At 51.9% G+C, this 22,492-nt stretch overlaps 1 protein-coding gene across 4 annotated transcripts in view; it reads right to left on the bottom strand.

The window, feature by feature from the left end:
* The window catches only part of CACNA1S (calcium voltage-gated channel subunit alpha1 S), a 41,614-nt gene that overhangs the window by 14,653 nt on the left and 4,469 nt on the right, over positions 1-22,492 (bottom strand). For 3 of the 4 annotated variants that reach the window (XM_061349407.1, XM_061349408.1, XM_061349410.1), the window contains exons 3-28: positions 17,772-17,911; positions 17,097-17,230; positions 16,395-16,547; positions 15,943-16,148; positions 15,268-15,371; positions 13,570-13,718; positions 12,535-12,616; positions 11,906-12,066; positions 11,044-11,269; positions 10,319-10,526; positions 9,918-10,038; positions 9,358-9,472; positions 9,156-9,249; positions 8,339-8,408; positions 7,976-8,108; positions 7,568-7,697; positions 6,798-6,857; positions 6,144-6,250; positions 5,645-5,732; positions 5,299-5,406; positions 3,932-3,984; positions 3,645-3,791; positions 3,179-3,380; positions 1,740-1,898; positions 1,308-1,418; positions 737-820 (exon numbers count right to left, since the gene is read on the bottom strand). In XM_061349407.1, coding sequence (XP_061205391.1) covers positions 737-820; positions 1,308-1,418; positions 1,740-1,898; positions 3,179-3,380; positions 3,645-3,791; positions 3,932-3,984; positions 5,299-5,406; positions 5,645-5,732; positions 6,144-6,250; positions 6,798-6,857; positions 7,568-7,697; positions 7,976-8,108; positions 8,339-8,408; positions 9,156-9,249; positions 9,358-9,472; positions 9,918-10,038; positions 10,319-10,526; positions 11,044-11,269; positions 11,906-12,066; positions 12,535-12,616; positions 13,570-13,718; positions 15,268-15,371; positions 15,943-16,148; positions 16,395-16,547; positions 17,097-17,230; positions 17,772-17,911 — 3,345 coding nt within the window. Of the gene's footprint in view, positions 1-736; positions 821-1,307; positions 1,419-1,739; positions 1,899-3,178; positions 3,381-3,644; positions 3,792-3,931; positions 3,985-5,298; positions 5,407-5,644; positions 5,733-6,143; positions 6,251-6,797; positions 6,858-7,567; positions 7,698-7,975; positions 8,109-8,338; positions 8,409-9,155; positions 9,250-9,357; positions 9,473-9,917; positions 10,039-10,318; positions 10,527-11,043; positions 11,270-11,905; positions 12,067-12,534; positions 12,617-13,569; positions 13,719-15,267; positions 15,372-15,942; positions 16,149-16,394; positions 16,548-17,096; positions 17,231-17,771; positions 17,912-22,492 lie in introns of those variants that run through there. The other variant, XM_061349409.1, reaches the window with a different exon arrangement.

The raw sequence follows: 22,492 nt of genomic DNA, 5'->3' as shown, positions 1-22,492 counted from the left end.
AGGCCTAGATCACCCTCCAGAGAAGAAGGTGACTCCCACCAAGGGCCCCTAAACACCCTTTCCTCCCCAGCATACAGAATGGCTGCAGGTCACTGTGCACATGGGTGGCAGTGGCAGCAGCTCTGCCAGACACAACCCTGTTCCTGCAAGGAGACAGCATGCAAAGTCACTAGAGAGGGTTAATCCAGAACATACCCCATCCTGCAGCTGCTTTTAGAGTTACCATCACAGATGCTAAATACAGCCCATGAATCCTGGTGCAGAGGGACACTTCCAGTGCCAGACACAGGGGGTGGATGTCCCAGTGCTATGAAAGGCAGTGGCACACTCACTGCACACCACTGCTCTGAAAACGCTCCCAGCAGAGTCTTTCCCATATAGCCACTGCCTGCAGCCACCCAGCCACGAAGGCTATATGGTGTAGAGCTCTGGAAGAGTGTCTACACACATACATATATACACAGTCAGGATGTGTATATGGATGGATCCCTGTATAAAGGGACACACACAAAAGCCTTGCAATTTGATGTGCCTGACCCTCTCCTGGCATGGGACAGTAGTGTCCTGTGGGTGCAGGGAGTTGGGGAAACTCTTTTTCCTGCTGTGTGTGGTCCAGTCCTGAGTGAGTAGACTGTTTTCCATAGGATCTCAGGGGACAGAAGCACTCGCCACAGGGCACAGCTTCAGGTGGGTGCTGGCAGCAGTGTTGCAGGAGCAGGAGCAGCCGAACACTTACATCAATTTCATTGAGGATGACATCAATGATGCTGCCAATCACTATGAGGAAGTCAAATACATTCCATGGGTCCCCAAAGTAGCCCTGTCAGGGAAGAGGCAGAGAAGAAGAGTGAACATCCAAGGGTTAAATCAAGGAGGAGAGAGACGCTGGTTCCCAGAAGGAGGAGTATCAAAAGGATCACCAGTGACCTCTGGCACCTCAGTGAGAGCCAGGAAAAGGGATGGTGGTCAGACATTGTACTCTCTAATCAATTGTTTGGGCCTGTCTTACAATAGTAGGAAATGAGGAGGGTAGATCAAGGTGGCCACACCGATGACAGATGACCCTGAAGATGGGAACAGTGGCTGGCTGGTGGGTTGCATGTGGCTAGCAAGGGTAGCCCTGACAAACACTAGTCTTTCCAGAGCAGGTCCTGTGCATGCAGTCCCCAAGAGTCCCCCAAGGAGTTCTATGGATTTGGAGGCCTGGGGATGCTTGTACTTAAGTGATGCCAAATACAGGGTAAATGGACCCCCCCCGGCCTGGCCTCGGGCCCCCTTCTGCTCTCTGGACCACGATCTCCCCTTACCTTGGCTTTAAAGGCCATGAGCTTGAGGATCATCTCCAGGGTGAAGAGAATGGTGAAGGCCACATTGAGGATGTCTGAGATATGGTTCATTTCTGGAGACTGGTTGTAATGCTGAGAAGGCAGAAGGAGCCATGCTAGCCTGTGGCACGTCCAGCCTCTGTTGTGAGCCCAGTGGCGTGTGCTGGATGCAGAACCCCCTCCCAGGCCTATGGTTTATCAATGCTCAGCAGAAAGGAAATTTCCCCTTGGCAGCCCCTTCTCTGGGCTCCCCCCATCCAAGCAGCCACCCTTTGCCCCAGGGGTGCTGAACACACACCATGAGCTTTGCTGTGTAGGAAAGATCTCCCCTGCAGAAGCTCTCTTGGAGGTAGCTGACCTGTCTTTTGCTGTGGACACCCCTCCACTACCCATGGTGAGCACTGTGCCCCTTACCTGCATGCCTAGGCAGATGGTGTTGAGCAGAATCAGGAAGAACATGAGGTACTCAAAATAGGAGGAGGTGACCACATACCAGATCTGGTACTGGTAGGGGTTCTTGGGGATGTAGCATCGCAGCGGGCGAGCCTTCAGTGCGTACTGCACACACTGGCGCTGGGGAAAAGAGGGTAGATATGACCCCAGGACAGTGCCAGGGGCACAGGTGCAGGCTCAGCACCACCAGCACCACTGCATGTCCCCACAGGCACAAACTGGATCCTCCACTTTTTTTCTCAGCCCTATAACTGGGCCAGGGGGTCACTTGAGTGACGATGTCTCAGGTACTTGCTGTGCTTTCTGCAAATGCACCTCCAGAGCACCCACATGGGACCAGGTTTCCAAAACCACAGCTTGTCTCCGAAGGTTGCCATGCTGCACTCCTTCAGTCCTGAGCCTGGCCTCTCAGGACTGGCCAAGGGCAGCCTGAAGACATCACATGAACCAGAGGTGAAGGGGGCACTGAGTTTTCTCCCTGCACCTGCAAGATGCCAAGCAGGCTCTTCCCTCCCCATCAGGCCAGGGCCATCTCTGCTGGGTTCATGTGCAGCTCACATCACCCCCAGCACCCTCAGGTTAAGGTGCCCATGGTGTCTCTGCAGGCTTGCTTGCTCCTTCCCAGCATGTGCCACATCCTCTCCCAGTGCTGGTCTCAATTCTGCTTCATTCAGCCTTGGTAACCCCAGCCAGAATCACAGCATGACAGCACCACAGAAGGGCTGACAGACAGAGGTGCCTCTGGAGATGGTCTAGTTGAAGTTCCCTGCCCAAAGCAGGGCCAGCTAGACCATGCTGCCAGGACTGTGTCCACTTTGGTTTGAATATCTCCAAAGATGGAGACGTCACAGCCCCTCTGGGCAACTTGTTCCAGTGCTTAACCACCCTCACCATAAAAAAGTGGGGTTTATGTTTAAACAGAGTTTCTTGGTTTCTTTGTGCCTCTTGCTTTTTGTTGTGTCACTGAACACAACTGAAAAGAACATGGTTTTATCTTCTTTACACCCTGCCCATAGGTATACACATAGGCAAGATCCCTATGAGCCTTCCCAACACCAGACTCAGCTCTTGGCCTCTTGGACAGATGCTTCAGACCTTTAGACATCTCAGAGGTCCTCTGCTGGACTCACTCCAGTACATCCATGTAATTTTTGTTCTAAGGAGGTCAGAACCGGGTGCAACCATCTGCTCCAGCCCAGTCTGGGCACCCTATCTGCACCAGAAGGCCCACTCCCTGGTTCCGGTCCAATCTGCCCTTCCCTTGGAAGGTTTGTGTTGTACCAGGCATGGGTCCCACTGACCCTGTCCCAGCAGTGACCAGATCTGGGCCAAGTTAAGCTCCTCTGCCCCAGCCTGATTCAGTGCTGGCCCAACTTGCCCTGTCCCAACAGTCCCATTACCTGATTCTTGTCCAGCTCACAGTTCTTGTATTCGTTCTCCCCTTGCTCCTGGAAGGTGACAATGACAAAGCCCACAAAAATATTCATCATGAAGAAGGCAATGAGGATGATGTAGATGATGAAGAACATCGCAATCTCCACCCGGTAGTTGTAGATAGGGCCTGTATCCTCAGCATTAGTGTCAATGGCCATGTATAGCAGCCTACAGGAGGCAAAGCGAGGCAACAGAGACCCTAATTAGGTTGGAAAGACCATTTTTCCTCTCGAAGGTTATGAAGAGCTCTAAGGACATCTCAGATCAGCGGCACAGTGCTGCTGGGATAACCTTGTGAGCTCCACAGGCACTGCCAGCATGGCTAGCCCTGCTTCTCAGCCTGGGCAGCTCTTCTTTCTTTATCATGCTAAATGCCTGCAGCAGTGATGTGCTCGCACCACAGACCAACCTCTCAGGAGGCCTCAGACTCACTCTGGCCAGCCCTCGAAGGTGGAGACAGTGAAAAGGGACATCATGGCTGAGAATACGTTGTTGAAGTGGAAGTTGTTGTGCAACCAGACACGCTGCTGCAGCTCGATCTGTGTGGGGTCCCCATCCACGTAGTTGATGAAGTAACCCCTGCAGCAGAAGGGATGTGGTGGTCAGCAGGCAGGGCTCCCTTTCAGCCCACCCACTGCAGTGCTGGACCAGGGCTCTCTTTGGATGCTCCCCAGCTCTCTGCTCCCCATCCTGAGGCTGAGCTGAAAGAGAGCTCTTACCTGCACTCCTTCTCTGTCAGCTTGGATGGATCTGTGCATCTATAGAACTTGCCCTGCATTTAACAGAGGTCAGAAGAGGCAATGATTTTGCTGTGATTCAGAAGCCCACCCTGTCAGTTCCCACCCTGGCTTCATGCTGGCTCTGGCTTCTGCCTTGCACTACCACTGGCTTCCCTGCTCAGCACACCAACAAACACCATTCACAGCGTGTTTCAGGAGCCTGGAGTCAATCCCAGGCTAAGACTAAACTTTGCTTAATGATGGGAACAAATCTCCTAGGGCCCTGAGGTGAGACCCATCTAGTTCATCCTATCTGGGAGCAAACTATTTGGAAAATAGGGAAGCAAGCAGTAACCATAGGTGATCCTGCCCCTTTATTCTGCTCTTGTGAGACCTCACTTGGAGTATTGTGTGCAGTTCTGGTGTCCTCAACACAAAAAGGACATGGATCTGTTGGAACAAGTCCAGAGGAGGCCACGAGGATGCTCAGGGGGCTGGAGCACCTCCCATATGAAGATCGGCTGAGAAAGTTAGGACTGTTCAGCCTGGAGAAGAGAAGGCTGCGTGGAGACCTCATAGCAGTCTTCCAGTGTCTGAAGGGGGCCTATAGGGATGCTGGGGAGGGACTCTTCATTAGGGACTGTAGTGACAGGACAAGGGGTAATGGGTTAAAACTTAAACAGGGAAAGTTTAGATTGGGTCTAAGGAGGAAATTCTTTCCTGTTAGGGCGGTGAGGCACTGGAATGGGTGCCCAGTGAGGTTGTAAGTGCTCCATCCCTGGCAGTGTTCAAGGCCAGGTTGGACGAGGCCTTGGGTAATATGGTTTAGAGCAAGGTGTCCCTGCCCACGGCAGGGGGGTTGGAACTTGATGATCTTAAAGTCCTTTCCAACCCTCACTGTTCTATGATTCTATGATTCTAACTGACTGAAAGTTAAGGTATGCTGACAGCTCTTCTCAGTCTGCAGGGTGTCCTGAAAGGTCACCCCAAGTTGGCTGGGAGTTTCAGCCCAGTTATGAGAACAAAGCTGAGTTCAGCCAAGGCCAGTTCTGTCCTGGAGCAGCCAAGGCCCAGAGCAAAGGCGCGCTACTGTGTAATCCAAAGCACAGAGGAAGTCAGAAGCACTTGCCACCTTAGAAAGGGAAAACTGAGGCATTGCCTAGCCCCTTTATATGTACTGTCAGGACCTGACAGCCTCCTGGGTGTTCCCTGCCCTCCACTGCAGGCTCTTCTGCAGGATGGTCTCATGCAGAGCAGAGTATGGCCTGTGCTGATCTCAACACTGGGAGACACCCCCTAAGAACTATGACCAGAAGAGGATGTGTCTGAGCAGAACACCTCTCCTGTCCATCTGAGACAACTCTCACCTTGAAGAGCTGGACCCCAATGCACGCAAACATGAACTGCAGCAATGTCGTGACGACCACAATGTTACCGATAGTCTTGATGGCCACGAACACACACTGGACCACGTGCTGCAGAGGTCAAGGACAATGCACATGTGAGGCAAGCCCTTGCTGCGTGTCCCACTCCCTCTCACTGCAGGGATGGGCCTCAGGAGGAGTGGAAGCCTGCCAAAACAGGGATGGGGCACACCTCGTCCCACAGGCAAGGGAGTGGGAATTGGGTTTTTGGCCTCACAGGGCATGTTGTCTGCCACATAACCTCCCAGGAGAACCCCCATGGGCTGAGGACCCCCAGTCTCCCTCTTACCTTCAGCCCCTTTGCCCTGTTAATGGCTCGCAGAGGCCTCAGAACCCTCAGCACCCGGAGGATCTTCACCACTGAGATGGTACTGGACCTGAGGAGGAAAGCAGAGGTGAGATGGGGCGATTCCCCTGCCCGGGCCAGGCTGGCACAGCCCCACAAAGCAGCCACAGAGGCCAGGCTGGGAGCAAGGGTGAGGGGCAAGGGACGGCAGAGCCATGTATGTCACTATGTCATCACCCCACATAAGGCCAAGGGACACTGGCAGCTGGAGAAATCAGCTCCAAACTGAATTCCTACCCTTTGACACTCCAGGAGTTGGCCTTCCTGCCTCCCTTTTGTTCATGCCCTGTCCCCCTGCCTTTATGGGTGTTAACATATGAGCTAAGACCCAGCCCTTGGGCTGGCTGCTCCTCCATCCAGCACAGAGGACGGAGCAGCACCCCAGCTGCCCTGCCAGGCTGAACAGATCAGTACCCACCCTGCCAAGCATGGAAGTGCTTACTCAATTCCCATGGAGATGAGGGACACAGCAACCACGAGCAAGTCCAGGATATTGAAGGAGTTTCTGCAGAAGGAGCCTTTGTGCAGGAAAGCACCATAGGCTGTCATCTGGGGAGCAGAAGGAGTTAGGAGAGAAGTCAGGCAGGGCTCAAGGGCATGGTCCCTCCCCAGCCCTGGGGCAGACAAGGCACGAGGGGCTTCTCCCAGAGCCTGGGGACCTTATCCTGCTCAGACCTCTGCAGGTAGGCAGGAAGCTGACTTCAGCTGAAATCCTTTGTACTGGAGACAAAACACTTCCCAGTCATTCAGCAGATTAAACAGAAAAGAGACTTGGAGTGGGAGCAACATGCAGCAGTTGCTTGAATAACTCTTTTACTCCGTGTATTTCCATTGCTTTCTCAATGGAGCATGTCAGAACAAACCTGCTGGTACCATGGCCCTCCTGTCCCTATCGCACAGGTGACCTCCCTGGAGGGGACTATAGCTGCCAGGGCAGGTCATACACCACCTAGACTGCACAAACTCTGGGTTGTGAACATCAGCTGGCAGCTTCTCCTCGCTGGGACCTTGAGCTTGCACCCAAAGAACACAAGTGCCCATGGCCAGAACAGTCTAGACCCATGCACTGAATCGTGCACAGGGCAGAGGGACTCACCTTCAAGACAATTTCAACTGTGAAGACAGAGGTGAAACCGATGTCAAAGTATCCAAGGATCTGTAGACAGAAGCACCAAAACTGAATGAGATGCGCATGACGTGGGAAATGCTCCAGTGTGTTCAAACATCCTGGCCCTGGGGGTTTGGCCCTTACTCTGTGGACTGGGGAGGCCATCTAGTTGACAGTCTGCAAATCCAGCGCCAAGAGGACTCAACTTCCCTCAGCTTTGTTGATATTCTCAACTGCATGTTCTAACTTGCAGCTCCCAGTTTCCAATAAGCGAGGCTTGACCTGATTCACCTGAAAGCATCTGATCCCTAAAAGTTCTCAGTTGAGACACCCCATCCCTTGTCAAGACACTGCATGGGTGCAGACCCATTTGCACCTCATGTGGATAGACTTGTGGTTACCACTGCTCTATGCCAGCAGCATTTCAGGGTGCTGCACACACCAGTTTGCCATCTCACAGGATGTCCCTATCCTAAATAAACCACCACAACCTTCAACCAAGGTAATCTCCCACACCCTGTCAGGTGGATCTCTTCACCTAGAAGTAAACTGAGACACAGAGCAGTAAAAACTCTCCCAGAATGGAGAACACAGCTAACATCTCCTCCCGTAGTGTATTGCTCTCCCAGAGGTGGGGATGAAATCACAGCTGCCTGCCTAGACATGACATCTGGCAAGCAGGTCTCTGCTTAATGGGGAGCTGGAGTCTCCATGAGGTCTTTCCTACCCATCTCAACCCTCCACAGCTACATTGGCACCTGATTACGGAAGGACTCAGCCCGGATGGGATCCTCAGCTGCCAGCGAGATGCTGCTGAGGAGAATGAAGAGCAGGATGAAGTTGGTGAACCAGGTAGCATTGACAGTCCTGTGGCACAGCATCCGAAACCTGCCAGGGACAGGAATGGCATGAGATGCTGCAAGGGGTCAGACGGATAGCAGATAGGGCCATGGGAGCCTGGGAAGAGGGTTATGGCTAAGCCCTGAGGACAGGAAGGACCTAGGCATGAAGGGATAACCTTCTCAGCCCTTCCAGAGAGAACTTCCCAGTGAGCTGGCTCCCTTCAGGCCTGGCTGTTATGCATAAGTAGGATGCCATTGGGAAGAACAAGTGACAGAGGTACCCAGGCCTGGTTCCACAGTGAAGGGAGGAGGCTCAGTGCTTACTTGTTGGTTGGGCTGAAGATGAAGAAGGAGCTGGCTTCAGGCATGGGCACGGCCTTCTCTTTCAGCTGTAGCTCTGCAAGGGGACGTGGCCGAGGGCTCAGGGGAATTTCAGGCTCATCTTCCTCATCATCACCTGCATAATGGCCACAAGGATGGAAAAGGAAAGAACCACTCAGAAAGGGAATGTGACCTTACAGACAATCCTCTGATCCTAATCTGGCATCTGTGCCAGAAAGACCTCAGTACCCCAAGGCTGGCAGAAGGTCACCACGTCCTTTGCTCCTCACACAGCCAGTGTACTGGCAGCATCCCTCTGCAGTGCCACGCCAGCTTTCCTGCTGCCCTTCCAGGAACAAATCTCACCTGGGAAGTCAGCAGAAGGGTAGGGGTCTTTGATCTCATTGACACTGGATGCAAATTCGTCCACTTTTAACTGAAATAAAAGAAAGATAGAGAGGAGGACATGCAGCTGTATGTGCTGCCAAATGTGGCCTGTTGCCCAGACCCTGTCAACTTGGAAGCCATGTGGGCAAGCAGCGTCTCTTGGTGCCCATACAGCACCAAGCACATGGAGTCCTGGCCCAGGATGGAGCAGGGTGAGGGAAAAACACCTCAGGGATGCTGCAATCTGAGGAAAAAGCAATACCAAGAGGATAGGACAGGGAAATATACGCTGGGCAAGAGCCTGGGGCCATGCACCTATACTATGGGTGGAATAAGACATGGGGCTAACTCCTGAGTGAGTTCTCATGGGGAGTCTCTGGAAAGTGAATAGGGAAGTAGCTGCTGCCCAGATGCTTATCAAGAGGCATCTCATCACAGCTGAATAGAGGAGTTTGCAGACAGGGAATGCTGGCATGTAAATAAAGGAGGCCCAGGAGGCTGCTGACATGTTCTGCTCCCCTCCACACTGATCTGCACCAGCCCATCCACTGGCTGTGGCCAAGGAAATGAATCAGAGGAAAAGGACACCCAGCAATGGGCCTATTTCACCAGGCAACATGTCCTGCCTGGGCCTAGAGCACCCCCATCACCAGAGGATGCTAAGGTGAGGAGAAGTTCTGGCCCAGAAGAGTCCACATCCAGGCTGGCTCCAAGCCTTTGTCACTCCTGGCTGGTGAGAGGAGAATGGTCCCCAGGGACCAGGAGTTCCCCAAGGCTCAGACCCACCAATACTGACCTTGGCTGTTGTGGGAATCTCTTCTCCCTTTGCTTTCTGCTCCAGCTTCTTTGCCAGTATCTGCTTCTCATCTTCAGACTTCTCTGGGTAATGTCTGAGTGGAGAGGAGGGGAGAGTAGGAACTAAATGCTGGGCAAAGGCATGGGCAGTGCTGTTCTGTCCCTTCACACCAAAGCACCTGGACAGGGATTGCAGCACTCACCTGGACATCTTCCGCCGCTTGCGTTCCTCTGCTTTAGCCTTCTGGGCTAAGGTCAGACTCTCAGCCTCAGCCAGGTTATCAACTGCGATGGCCAAGAAGACATTGAGGAGGATATCTGGGGAACAGCACTAAGGACATGAACTTGGCTCCTGTTTGGAGGGTGAGGCCAGAGGTGTGCTCTGAGGAGCCTTCCTGGCGTTGAGCACTTAAGAAAACCCTGGCTGGTGATCCCTAGCCTTGCACCTATCCTTTTGAGTGCTGAGCTCTGGGCTGGCTGCCCTCTCTCTGTGTTAGCAAAGTCTTGTTACTGCATTGGCTGATGGCTGAATCTATGCCTGATGCTCATCCAAATGGGATCCTTTTCTCCAGACTCCAGACCCCAGCCACCACCAATGCAAGCCCTGAAGCCTGTGGTTTGTCCCTGTGCTGTTCAGAACTGAAAAGCTTAAGGCAAGCACTGAAAAGCTTAAGGAAGTCCCCTCTTCCCCCCTTTACAGTCCTGTGTAGCTGATCTGTGGGGCTGGGAGCAGAGAGCCTGGGCCCTGGCAGGCAGAGGATACAGTTCCCACAAACAAAGAGGATGATGAAGTAGATGCAGACCAGCATGCCAGGAAAGGATGGGCCACCATAGGCCATGATTCCATCGTACATGATTGAATTCCAGTCCTCCCCGGTAAGGATCTGGGAGCAGAGCAGAAACAGGGACTCAAGAGCCCCTACAGCTTGATGCTGCCCTTATGGCTCCAGCACCAAACCCTCACAGCCACTACAGATCCAGGGCCAAACCAAACCCCACCTCTCTGCTCAGCCCTATACCTGCTCATGACCCCACATTCCCCCACTCCAAAGCCACACCACCTTCCAGAAGACCACATCTCTCTGAGCTTCAGCTCTTGCCAGGAGACCCATGGCCTAGGAGAGACGTCCTCCGGTCTCCCTCTACACCTCCCGCAGCCAATACCTGGAAGACACTGATGAGGGCCTGGGGAAAGTTGTCAAATGTGCTGCGCCGCACTTGCATGTCCTCAAAGTCAAACTTGCCCCCAAAGAGCTGCATACCCAACAGTGCGAAGACGATGATGAACAGGAAGAGGAGGAGAAGCAAAGAGGCAATAGAGCGGACCGAGTTGAGCAGGGAGGCAACCAGGTTGCTCAGGGATGTCCAGTACCTGGGAAGAGGAGAGGCAGGAGGTGAAGGAGCTGGGAAGACTGTGGACAGGACGAGGTAGGTGCAGGGAACAGACTGTTTGTCCCATGGACATAGGCTGGCAGCCCAGCAAGGGTGGCTCTGAACCAGCACCGCTCACAGGCTGGGCACTAAGACTGCTTCAGCCAGGTCCCAAGAGGTGGAAATGAAGCTCCAGATGTGGTGTGACAGGCAGGATGCCTGCACAGGGCACAACAAGCAATGGGGGAAGAGGGATGAACACACAGCAGGTTGGTTCCAGAAAGAGAAGCCTGGAGTCCTGACCTACAGCACTCTCATTTACAACAGCCCAGAACCCAGAGCGAGAGAGGGACCCCAGGGGACTTCCAGCGAGTCCTGTCCTGGAGACAGAAATCCCCAGCTTGGCCTTGTTCCTCCATCCAGAAACTACCAGCACTGCTTATGTTGCAGCCCTTCCCAGAGTCAAGTGATGCCTGGGAACCATGAACCGCCAGCACCCACAGAGCTCTCTGCCCAACCTGGTGATCTTGAAGATACGGAGGAGCCGGATGCAGCGCAGCACAGAGATGCCCAGGGGTGACAAGGCACCGAGCTCCACCAGGATGGTCTCCAGGACCCCTGCACACACCACGAAGCAGTCAAAGCGGTTGAAGAGTGACATGAAGTACTGGCGCAGGCCCAGTGCATACATCTTCAGCAACATCTCGGCCACAAAGAGGGCTAGCAGCACCCGGTTGGCATTGTCTGGGGCAGGAGGGACAGGCCATCAGAGCATGGCCCTCCTCACCCCAGAAAGGCACAGCAGGGAGGGAAGGAAGGCAGTGCTGCTCAACTCCACAGGGGCTGTTTCTCAGGGAGCACACAGGAAATAGAGATGAGGAGGAGGGTAATGAGCCAGGGTGTGCTTGTACGTGTCAGAGTGCAGTGCACGTGAGTCCATGCAGTGTATGCATGTGTACTGGGCAGTGCATGTGTGTGTATGTGCATGGCTGAGCTGTATACATGTGTGCACAGCTGGACTCATGTGTCTTATGTGTGTTTTCATGTGTTTGGGTGCAGGTAGTGTGACTGCATGCATAATCATGTGTGGTGTGACTGCATGCAATGTGTGTTTGCATGTAATATACATGTACGAGTATAAATGTAAATCCTATGTGTGTTCACCATGCGAACCCATGTCCCCAGGAATATGTTGTGCATGTGTAACTGCACACCATTCATGTGCAGTTGTGGGACAGTGCAGTGGGGATGGTGTACACACGCTGGCGTACAGGCTGTGTTTGTGTGCATCTAACAGGCCCTGTGCATGCCCAGTGAGAGTTCACATGTGTCTCAGGAGGGTGTCGCAGGCCCTCCCCCTTCCTCAGGCTTTTTGCTCACCTTGCACTTGTGTCAGCCATTCTGGCTGTAAGTGGTGCTCGGAGGCGATGGAGAAGGTGTTCAGGGCCACCAGCAAGATGACAAGCCAGTAGAAGAACTTAGACTTCACCACGTCTCTGCACTTCCTACGAAACATTCGGTTCCAACGCCTCCACTGACGGCTGCAGGGAAAGCCAAAGGGTCAGCGGGGCCTGCAGCAAGCCCTGCTCGCTCCTCCAGGGCTTTCCCTGAAGGGGCTGAAGAACATAACCCTGCCCCTGGCACCTGGTTCCTTCACCCAGGCACTGTAGTTCATTCACACAAACCCCTCCTGACTCCTTTTTGGCCTGCAGTCACCTCAGGTTGTCTGCTACAGGCCCAGCCACTCAAACACAAGACATGCTGCATGGGCCATAAGAAGATGCTTGGAGCCTGGTACCAAAGTGAAGAGGTTGTTCACCTTGAAAAGTGGCTTTTTGCAAGTACCTGAGCAAAATTCCATGTTTCGCATTTCCTCCTGAGCACACAGCCCCTGGTCTCCTCCAGAAGCCAGTGGCTGACAAAAAAGCCTGGCCCAGCCAGGACAGCAAGCGGGAAACTGTGCAAGCCCACATGCAGAGCAGCAGATGGTTCAGCAAGTTCATACTTACAAGTAGAGAATCCACTTGTTCATGCCCTCAATTTCATACAAGCTCTCTGTCTCTGACCCTCCTTCATCCAGTGGCATCATACCTAAGGAAGAAATGACATCCAGGCTTACTTTGGAGCCACTGGGAAGAACATGTGGGAGGGAACCTCTCGCAGGAGCACACCAGGATGAGCTTCCCCATCAGAAGTGAAATGAAGAAATGCTGTCCCAGGAGACAGCAGCAGGAGCTTGGGCAGAAAGTTCTGAGTATCAGGTGCAACCAAGTAGGAGGCACCAGGAATATCTGCCCGGCAACAAGAGAAGCAGCAGCAAGCCAGAGAAGCATCCTAAAAGACAGCTGTGTGTGTAGAGGCTCCTTTAGTGTGAGATACCCCCAGCACAGAGAAAACTGGGATCAGCTGTGATATGAGCAAATGATGAACAAGAGGAAGTTTGTAACAGCATTTTATCTTTCCCCACTCTTCCCAGAGGCTCTTTGCACATACGTATTGCTCAGCTTGAGGCATCAAATGTTATTTCACCAGGCAGAGTGGCAGAGCACTCCAGACCTTGCGGAGCCTTTGACTTAATGCCTGTGTATTCACCTTCTTCCCTAAGCCACTTCTAATCCATTAAAAGTGTTAAACAACATCAAGACATTCCTGTATCTGTTAGTGTTGGAAGTAGTAACCCAGCTCTCTGCCCTGCACTCAAAAGTGCACATGCTCCTCATGGCTTCTCACGGCTATTCCAAGTGCATTTTGTCAAAGGATACCTAGGTCTTGCTAGTAGTGTGCAAATATTAAATACTGTGGGTAGGGTGGAGAGGAGGGCCAAGCTGTTGTTAGTTAGGGTCAATAAAATGATGCAGGAAAGAAAAAGAAAAAAAGAGAGGAAGGAAACTGTTCTGCAGAAGTCAAAGCATTTTTGTCACAGGGTTTCAAGCAAAATGAGTCTTTGTGCGCTCTCCAGATGTCTCTACCCTGCCTCGCTAGGATGGCCAGTGTTAGGAACCCAACCTGCGCACCAAGGGTCTTTGACCAAGAAGAGCTGGTACCTTCTCCCCTGGTCCGGTCACTGTCCATGACCTCAGCGTGGGTGATCCAGTCCATGTAGCCCTTGAGATCCTCCTCCAGCTGCTGCTTCTCCCGCAGTTTCTGAAACGTGCCGCGTGACTTGGCCTTCTCACGCTCTTTGGTGAACTCGCTGGGACAAGGCAAGCAGCAGAGTGAGACCAGGAGAGGGGTGGTGTGGAGGTTCCATACCACAGCCCTGTGCCAGGCCTTGGAGAAAGAGAAAAGCCTGGAGTATCCCATAGCCCAGTGCTACCAGTAGACTGCTCCAGTGACTTTCATCTTCCTCAACCCTGTTCCATGATTCAAGATCAAGGGGGATCACCACCTGATGCCTGTTGGCAGGCAGGGTTTCTTCCCCACCACTGGCTGATCTCTGGGAGCTCCTTGCTGCAGGATGCTGTGGTTGGACAGGCCAACTAATGCTAGACATTGGAGGCTGGGGGAGTTCTCCAGCCCTGCTAAGGATTACAGCAAGTGGGGTCTCACCCACTGGGGGACAGAAAGCTGGTCCAAGCTCTCCATGTGGGGAAGGTGAGTTCATCACATGGCAAGTAAACAGGACACTCTTTTCATTGTAACATGGAAAAGACAAGTCTGCCAATGCTGTTGGGGCGGGGGGGGGGGGGTACTACTCTTCTCTTTCTTTCTTAAATCAATTTATTTTCAATGCTGGTATCTGGCAGGACTATAGAGTTGCTACCCAGCCAGTCTAGTGTTGCCATGTATTAGCAATAGGCTTCAGACCCTGTAACAATAATCAGACATACAAAGCCTCAGGACTTTGTGTGGATTTTCTTGATCTCAAGCATAATTCAGTTATATTAAAAAAAAAAAAAAAAAATCAGGTACTTTGCTGTGCCTACAACTTACTCCAGGATCAGATGACTGTGATCCATCTCGTCCTGCTGAAACAGTCAACCTCATGCAAGGGGCAGGTGCTTGTGGTCTGTCTTGTGGTTTTGAGCTTTGCTTTAGTCATATTAATACCCAATTTGGTTTAATCTTGTGCAGTTATACACTTCTTGCCATAGGAAAGGACTAACAAATCCATGTAATTAGGGTATTAGAAGCTATGTGTGTGATCCACTTGCACAAACAGGATTGAAACATACAAAAATGACTCTGAGCTTACACAGAACTGAGAAGAAAAGCTCTTCTCACTCCCCAGGATAACACCACTTGCCAGTAACACAATGAGTATGCTGGCACCTCACCACATCAGTGCTTAGCAGGTTGAGCAGTGCACCAGCGATACTTTGTGCAGAGCAGCTTTAACTGTACTGTGGGAATTAGCCCGAATTGAGTCATTTGGCATAGAAGTCTTAGGATCATTGTAACCACACACATGGTAGTTCATTATTGTATTTGGATGAGACTGTGGAAGCATTAATTAGACTAACAGTAATCCTCTTGGATCCCTTGCATTCATATCAAAGGTGTTTTCCTCACAACAGGATGGCAGCGCTGTAGGTACCGGTGAGAATGAGGGTCTCAACCCACAGCTCAGGCTTTCTAAGCATGCCAAAAAAAAATAAAACAACATAGAAGAAGGAGGAGGAGAGGAATGTAAGTGAAAAAGGAACAGAAATTTTTCCGGACTTCCATCTTGCATAGTTAAAACTAGCCAGTGGCCACACTCTGATCATGCCAGCACAGAGAATGGACAGGGTGGCACTTACCCACTGAGCACCCCCAGCACTAGGTTGAGAACGAAGAAGGAGCCAAGCAAGATAAGGCTGACAAAGTAGATCCAGGGCCATTCATTCCCAATAGCATCATTTACCTGGCAAGGAGAGAGGCAGATGAAGCATTCTGAGCACACTGGTTGCTGTTTGTCTCACTATAGGGCCTCCCTCAATAGCCTCTATGAGCTTTGTCCCCTTTGAAGTGAGTGCTGGGGATGACAGCAGATAAACCTGACTGAGCATTGGCTTCTTAGGACTCTGCATCTGGTTTTAGCAGAGGTAAAGCCAGACCCAAGCATTTTGGGAGCAAACATCAGCCCTGTGCCTAAGCCTCAGCATGACAGTCTCCCAAGGACTGTAAAGTGTGGGGTTTTGCTGGAAGAGCATCCACCAGCCAGGTACTGGTGTGCCTGGCCTGTACCTTTTCACAAAGGTGGGAGCTGAAGCATCCCTGCCATCCGTCTGGAGAGCAAAGACAGCTTGGGCAGTGCCTGCAGAGATGCAGGAAACATTGCCTGGCACATTATGGAATGATGCTTGGTGGGGGCAGGATCTTTCACTGGCAGAGACCTAGCCCTTCTCTGGGGTCCTGTATCCTGGAGGGAATTTTCCACTCTGAGGCAAAACCTCTGCTGAGCTGAACACAAAGTCCAACCTTCTGGAGCCTACCCAGTAAAGGACTTCTGTCCAGCCCTCCATGGTGATGCACTGATAGACAGTCAGCATGGCAAAGCCAAAGTTGTCGAAGTGTGTGATGCCATTGTTGGGCCCCGGCCACCCGCTTCGGCACTCAGTGCCATTGATGGTGCAGTGGCGCCCGTGGCCAGAGCTGGTGCATGGGGCTGGCTTCTCTGATCCCACCGTGGCAATCACATCTGAGGGGAAAAGCCATGGTGTGAGCACCAGGTCAAGTCAAGTAGAGCAGGTCCCAGCACCTCCTGGGTCCCCTTTCACCACCTCCTCACACCACATACCATCACCAAGCTGTGTGCTATACCAAACATCGGTCCTCCCACACTCCCAGGCCAGATCAGATTTTCCGCTACACACAGAACCCTTGTGGTCCCCACAGCAGCCACAAAAAGACATCTCTGCCATACTGGATCCTGCCACAGCCCTACCTGTCTTTAGGTAGTAGCAGGTCTTGTGCATCCTTCCCTTGAAGAGCTCTTGCCCAACGATGGCATAAATGATGATCATGAAGAGGACCAGCAGGGCGATGTGGAGCAGAGGTACCATAGCTTTGATGATGGAGTTTAGGACGACCTGAAGACCTGCACCAAGGAGAAGAGAGAGGAGCTAGACTGCTTCCTAAACAGCTTTGGGTGTTTATATTCCCATCAGCCCCTCTGACAAGCAGCTTCTGAAATGCCCCGCACCAAGGGAAGAGGGGCACAGGTGGGTTGGGACTGAAGTCTCTGAAGCAAGAAATCCTTTCTCTGCCCACAATGCAGACCCCAGCAGAGCCAGAGTCCAGGCAGGGCTCGAGGCTGCTTCATGCCTGCCCTTTGCCCCCCTCCGTTGCTCTCATCCTGGCTGTGTTCACATGAATTACAAGAGAAGGAGATTCCTGCCCTGAGAAACTAGAGTGATGTCCCGGCCCCTTCCATACTGGCCACCCTAAGGTGATGACACTGAGCCATGGAGGGAGTTGTATGTGTGCCAACCTGCAGATCCCCAGACTTGAAAACCTGCTTATCCTCAGGGATAAGCATGAACCTGTGGCTTCATCCAGAAGCAACAAGAGATGTGCCCCTCAGATCCCAACCCTGGCCAGGCACAGGGTTCAATCCATTCATGCTGGCAGGGCACCCAGCACCCACTTGGCACTCCAGACACCAGGCGCAGGGGTCTCAGCACACGAAATGCTCGCAGGGCCTTCACATCAAAGCCGCCTTTTCCCCCTGAAGACCCCCCCTCCTTTGCGTTGAGCTTCTCCAGGGTCATGGTGATAAGCCTGAAAGAGCCAGGGCACAGGGCAGGGAAGGAAAGGGGAGAAGCAGAAGGAAACAGAACAAGAAAGAGAAGAGCATGAGGATGGAAACCAGGACATCTGTGCTGAGGGTTCAGAGCTCTGAAGGCAAGAAAGTGAGGGACATGACTCTGTCAGCTGTGCTTAGCTGGGAACTCTTGGCTAAGTTCAGCTACTGTGGTTGGGCACCCCTTCATTGGGTTCCACCTTCACTGCTGAGCACATGGGGACCCTCCCATCCCCTCATGCCCTCTCCCTGTATGCTACAGCCTGGAGGACCGCATGCTCCTCCCATTCTCCAGGGCAAGAAGACCCAAGAGGCGTGAAGCAGTCATAGAGGAAGTTAGACAAGGATCCCAGGGGATGTCAGGCCATGAAAAGGGGGCCCACGGGAGAAGACCATGAACTGAGCCTACAAGTTGCTCCCAAACCCACTTGCAGTCACTAGAAAAATCAATGTAGCTGACCGGCTATGGACCAGGCCAGACACAAGACAAGTACCAGCAGCTTCCTCTCCTTGCATTACCCTAGAGACACGATGGAAAAGTCGAGCACGTTCCAGCCGTTCCGGAGGTACGCATCCGTATGGAAAAGAAACCCATAGGCAATTATCTTGAGCATGGCCTCAATAGCAAAGAAGATCAGGAAGGCATATTCGATCTTCTCCTGGGGATTGGAAAGGCAAGAGGGAGAGGATGCTCCATTAGAGCAGATTGTCACCTCCCTTGGTATCACCACCAAGCATGTCTGCCTCCCACCTTGCCTCTGGATCAGTCCCCACTGCCACCAATCTGTGATCCCCCCCCAGCATGGCAGCAATACCCTGGCCATCTGTCACGGTTTAAGCCCAGCCAGTAACTCAGAACCATGCAGCTGCTCGCTCACTCCCCTCCTTTCCCACCCTGCTCCTGGAGGGATGGGGAGGAGAACTGACAGAAGGTAACTGCAGCGGGTTGAGATAAGAGTGACCGGTAACTAAGGTATAACACAAACCACTGCTGCTGCCACCAATAATAATAAGGGAAACAAGGGCAGAGAATATGAAACTAAAATGGGAAAAGAAAACAATAAACACAAGTGATGCCCAATACAACCGCTCACCACCCATCGAACGATACCCAGCCCCACCCGAGCAGTGATCTGGGCCTTCCAGGTAACTCTGAGTTTCTAATACTGGGCATGACGTGCTGTGGGATGGAATACCCCTTTGGTTAGTTTGGCTCAGGTGTCCTGTCTCTGCTTCCTCCTGGCTTCTTGTGCCCCTCCTCCCAGGCAGAGCATGAGACTGAAAGTCCTTGATCGGAGTAAACATTACTGAGCAGCAACTAAAACCATGGGTGTTAGCTGCGCTGTTTTCATGCTGAAGTCAAAATCACAGAACTGCACTAGCTACTAAGAAGGAAAAAACTGACTGCTACAGCTGAAGGCAGGACATCACCACATGCCACTCTGGCCTACAGCATGATCTGATTCCATTCAGTGCCAGGACCATGTTCCTGGGCTGTGGGTACCGGTTCTTATGAAGTACACCAGTAAAGCCACCAATTCCCAACCCAGCACCCAGGGCACTGCACATCTTTAGTTCTCCTCTCTGCTACCTCATCCTCTCATTCTCCCACAGCCTTCTGTGCTCAGGCAGCACTGATGCCTTGTCCTCACCCTCCCCAGATGAGGGCTTGCTGGGTCTGTCCTGGAGACACCACACAGGCGCCAGGGAACAATCTAGCTGCACTGTGGCTTCCTTTGTGCCCTGGGCTCTCAGGGAAGGGCTCAAGAGCTCCTGCCTAGTGCCAGGCAGGCACAGTGAACTGCTAAAGCTGGCCTGGGAGCTCAGAATAGCTCACTCTTCCCTGGAGCCCATCCAAGAGCTGCCTGTGCCCACCTGGTTCTGTCTGTCACTGCAATCACTGCCCTTGCTGTTAACGGCCCTTTCCAGACTGGGATTAAATCCCTCTGAAGCAGCCAGGTGGACTGGGTTATTTATATTGCTGGTTTTCCATGGCCCCTCTCCTCCATCTGCACCCCACAGAGGACAAGGAGCAGCCCAGCTTGGGATCTGCAGGGAACTGCACCCAGAAAGGCAGAAACATCTGAGACCAAACTGGAAGCAGGCCTCCAATGGGGAAGGCTGGAGTGCTCCAAGCAAACCTTCCTCGCAGGGTCCCTCTGGCTTGCCAAATGGAAAATGCTGTTCATTTATGAAACCATGGCTCAGACAGGAGCATTGCTGGCTCTATTACCACATTGGAAAACAGTGGCCATGCCAAGTGTCCCTGTATGACTGTCACCCATAACAGTGCCAGTTCCTTGCTGGATATGAAAGCAGCAATGGTAAAAGCTGAGAGCTAAGTATTGTGGTTATCGATGTTATCAGGGCTTTGTTTTCAAGGTTTTAGCAAAGGCAACTCAACACTACTCTCCCCCACTTATCAGTGACAGATCCCCCCTAGTCTGTTCCCAAAAGCCTATCCTTGCAATCCCCCACACGAAAATACAACTATTGTGAGGATCATTTCATGTACAGAGGCACTCCAGAGCCACACCAGCAGCCAGTGTTGTGGTGGGGTATCTCCCGTGCTGTAAATGCAGGAGACATGGTAGAGCCCACTGAAAACTTGCTGCCACCTCCAGATACCAACAGAAAGAAATTACAGGATATTTTGTCCCGGCAGACTTTATACCAGGTCAAGAACTGCATGTCCTGCACATGGTGCAGACCCACTTCATATGCCCAGGTTGATTTGAGCATCGTAGAATCATGGAGTGGTTTGGTTTGAAGGGCCCTTAAAGCTCATCCTGTTCCAACCCCTGCCACAGGCAAGGACACTTACAGCGGGTTACTCCAAGCCCCTCTGTCCAACCTGGCCTTGAACACTGCCAGGGCAGCCACATCACCCCCAGCTTTCTTCCCCTGGTGGGAGGCTGATCAGTGAAGGGAGGCAAGGCTGCCTGGTAGATCTGGGATTGGGTGTGGGAACAGCCCAGTCTTCAAAAAGCCACTATAAAAAGATGGAGGTCTTTATAACACAATAGGCTGCTACACACACATATGCTTCAACCATGTTAGGGGACACAGAGTAACTTGACCTGCGAGTGCTGAGTGAGCCACGGAGCAGCAGGAATAACAACGTGCGCCATGCCAAAGCAATGTGACAGGATACAGCTCCAGCCTGCTCGGCAGTGTCAGCTTCCAGGGCCCACAGTCACACAGGGCTCTCCAGAATGAGCCCCACATCCAGGTTAGATGGGGCTTGGAGCAAGCTGCTCCAGTGGAAGGGGTCCCTGCCCATGGCAGGGGGGTGAAGCTGGATAAGCTTTAAGGTCCCTTCCAACCCAAACCATTCTGGGATGTCTCCAGTGTCTCCTCACAGGTAACAGCAGGAGTGGGACTTGAATAAAGCCTCCCAGCCTGGCCAAAGCGCTCTGACTCAGTTTCCCCTCTTCAACAATTTCAATGTCCTTAGCAGATAAACTCAATTCTCTCCAGAGAGAACTGGGCAATGAAAAGAGGCAACTACAAAAGTGACAGGGAGAGACGAAATGCATTGCAGCATCTCCAACAAGCCTTTGCTGCACTATTTGCAGGTTCCATGCAGAGCCCAAAGCACAAGATGATGGGGCTCTGGCTCAGTTCTGAGCTGGGATTGCTCCTGCAAAGCCACCAGAACATGATGGCAGCAACATGCAGAGCAGGGATGAAAGAACAGAAGCCTCAGGCTGCGAGGCTCCTGATCCAAAGGGCTGTTGGCGTGGCAACAGGATGAAAAATCCCCCAATAGGACACAGCCGAAATAATCTAATGAATATAAATAAGATGCAATTCCATTTATATATGACATTACGCAGCTCACACCCGCCTGTCTCCTATCAATGGGTCCTTTCTGGACAGCATCATTCCCTGTCTGGTAGCACCACAAGGCAAATTGCTGCCAGGTTGCCTCCCTGTCATGCCACACTGCCACATGCTGCAGCTCTGCCCTTGCATCCTGGTCTCAGCCAAATCCCAAACTCCCTCCCAGTGAGAAGCCTCCATCCCTGCTGTCCTCACCTCCTGCTTTCCATGCTCAACCTGCTCAAGTTGTTTTTTCTTTGCTTGTTTAGGGATAACTGCACCCTTCAAACCCCGCTGTGCCCCCTTGCCAGGGAAGAAACCAAACCCAGCACACCAGAGGCTGAGTGAACACCCCAGGAATTAACTCTCTGTGGGTATGTTTAATTCCCCTCCTCTGTGGGAGGGAATTATAGGTCATCTGTGGACCTATTTGGTTTTAGCTCTAAAAGCCCTAACAACACACTGCCAACAGTGATCCCCCTTCTTTTTCCAATGAAACGAGAAGTAAAAACTATCTTCACTGCCACTAAAAGACTGTTGAGGGAAAGAGATCAAAGTGGCTCAAGGAGCTGAAAATCACAAGTAAAACCTTTGTATTTTGCATCTCAGATTCTTTGCTTTAACATCTTTCCCTGCAGTCTCTAAAGAACAGGCAAAAAACCAGAGAGGTACTTCTTTTAAGTCACAAGTCACCAGCAATACCTGCACACACCTCTCACCCCACCACTGAGGAGTCACATGGATTCAGACACTAACCTCAAACTCCCAATGGAAATCAATGTGGATTGAACCACAGTGGGGATCTGAAGAGGGAAAAGGAGTGGCAAAATAAAAACAGTGCAACAGGTTGATTTGGATTACATCAAAACATCTTGTTCCAAGGAAAAGCAACAGGCAAAAAAATGGAATAACTGATAGGAAAGCCAGCAAACTTTCTGCTTAAAAAGGATGAAGTTTCCCCTCTTAAATAAGAAGCACCAAAATTAAAATACAGTTTGGAAATGAAAAGTCAAAAAATTTTGTTCCAGTCCTGCTGAAACAAACCATTTGAGCCTCTCTGAAACAGGATGTTTCCTTTTGCAAGTGTCACCATATCAAGGGAATTTGTTGTTTTTTGGCATCAGTTCTTCCTTCCTGTGTACTTCACATTCCAATCTGCTGCCTTTGATCTCAACCTAGGGGTGGTTTGAGCACATCTGAAACTGGATTTTGCAGTGGTTTCTCCAGCACTCTACCTCCCTCTGACTTTGCAGCATCTCTCACTAGACCAACGATGCCTCAATACACCCCAAGGGGCAGCAGCAAATGCCCCTACAACAGGTAGTACCATCTTGATACCCCATCCCTGGTAGTGTTCAAGGCCAGGCTGGCCAGTGCTGGGAGCAAGCTGCTCTAGTGGAAGGTGTCCCTGCATG

Source organism: Neopsephotus bourkii, unplaced genomic scaffold (genome assembly GCF_033783945.1).
Source record: "Neopsephotus bourkii isolate Nb327-2 ecotype Australia unplaced genomic scaffold, CSIRO-AGI_Nbou_v1 NB_414, whole genome shotgun sequence".
NCBI classification, from domain to species: domain Eukaryota; kingdom Metazoa; phylum Chordata; class Aves; order Psittaciformes; family Psittacidae; genus Neopsephotus; species Neopsephotus bourkii.
This window is presented reverse-complemented; position numbering and strand designations above follow the sequence as displayed.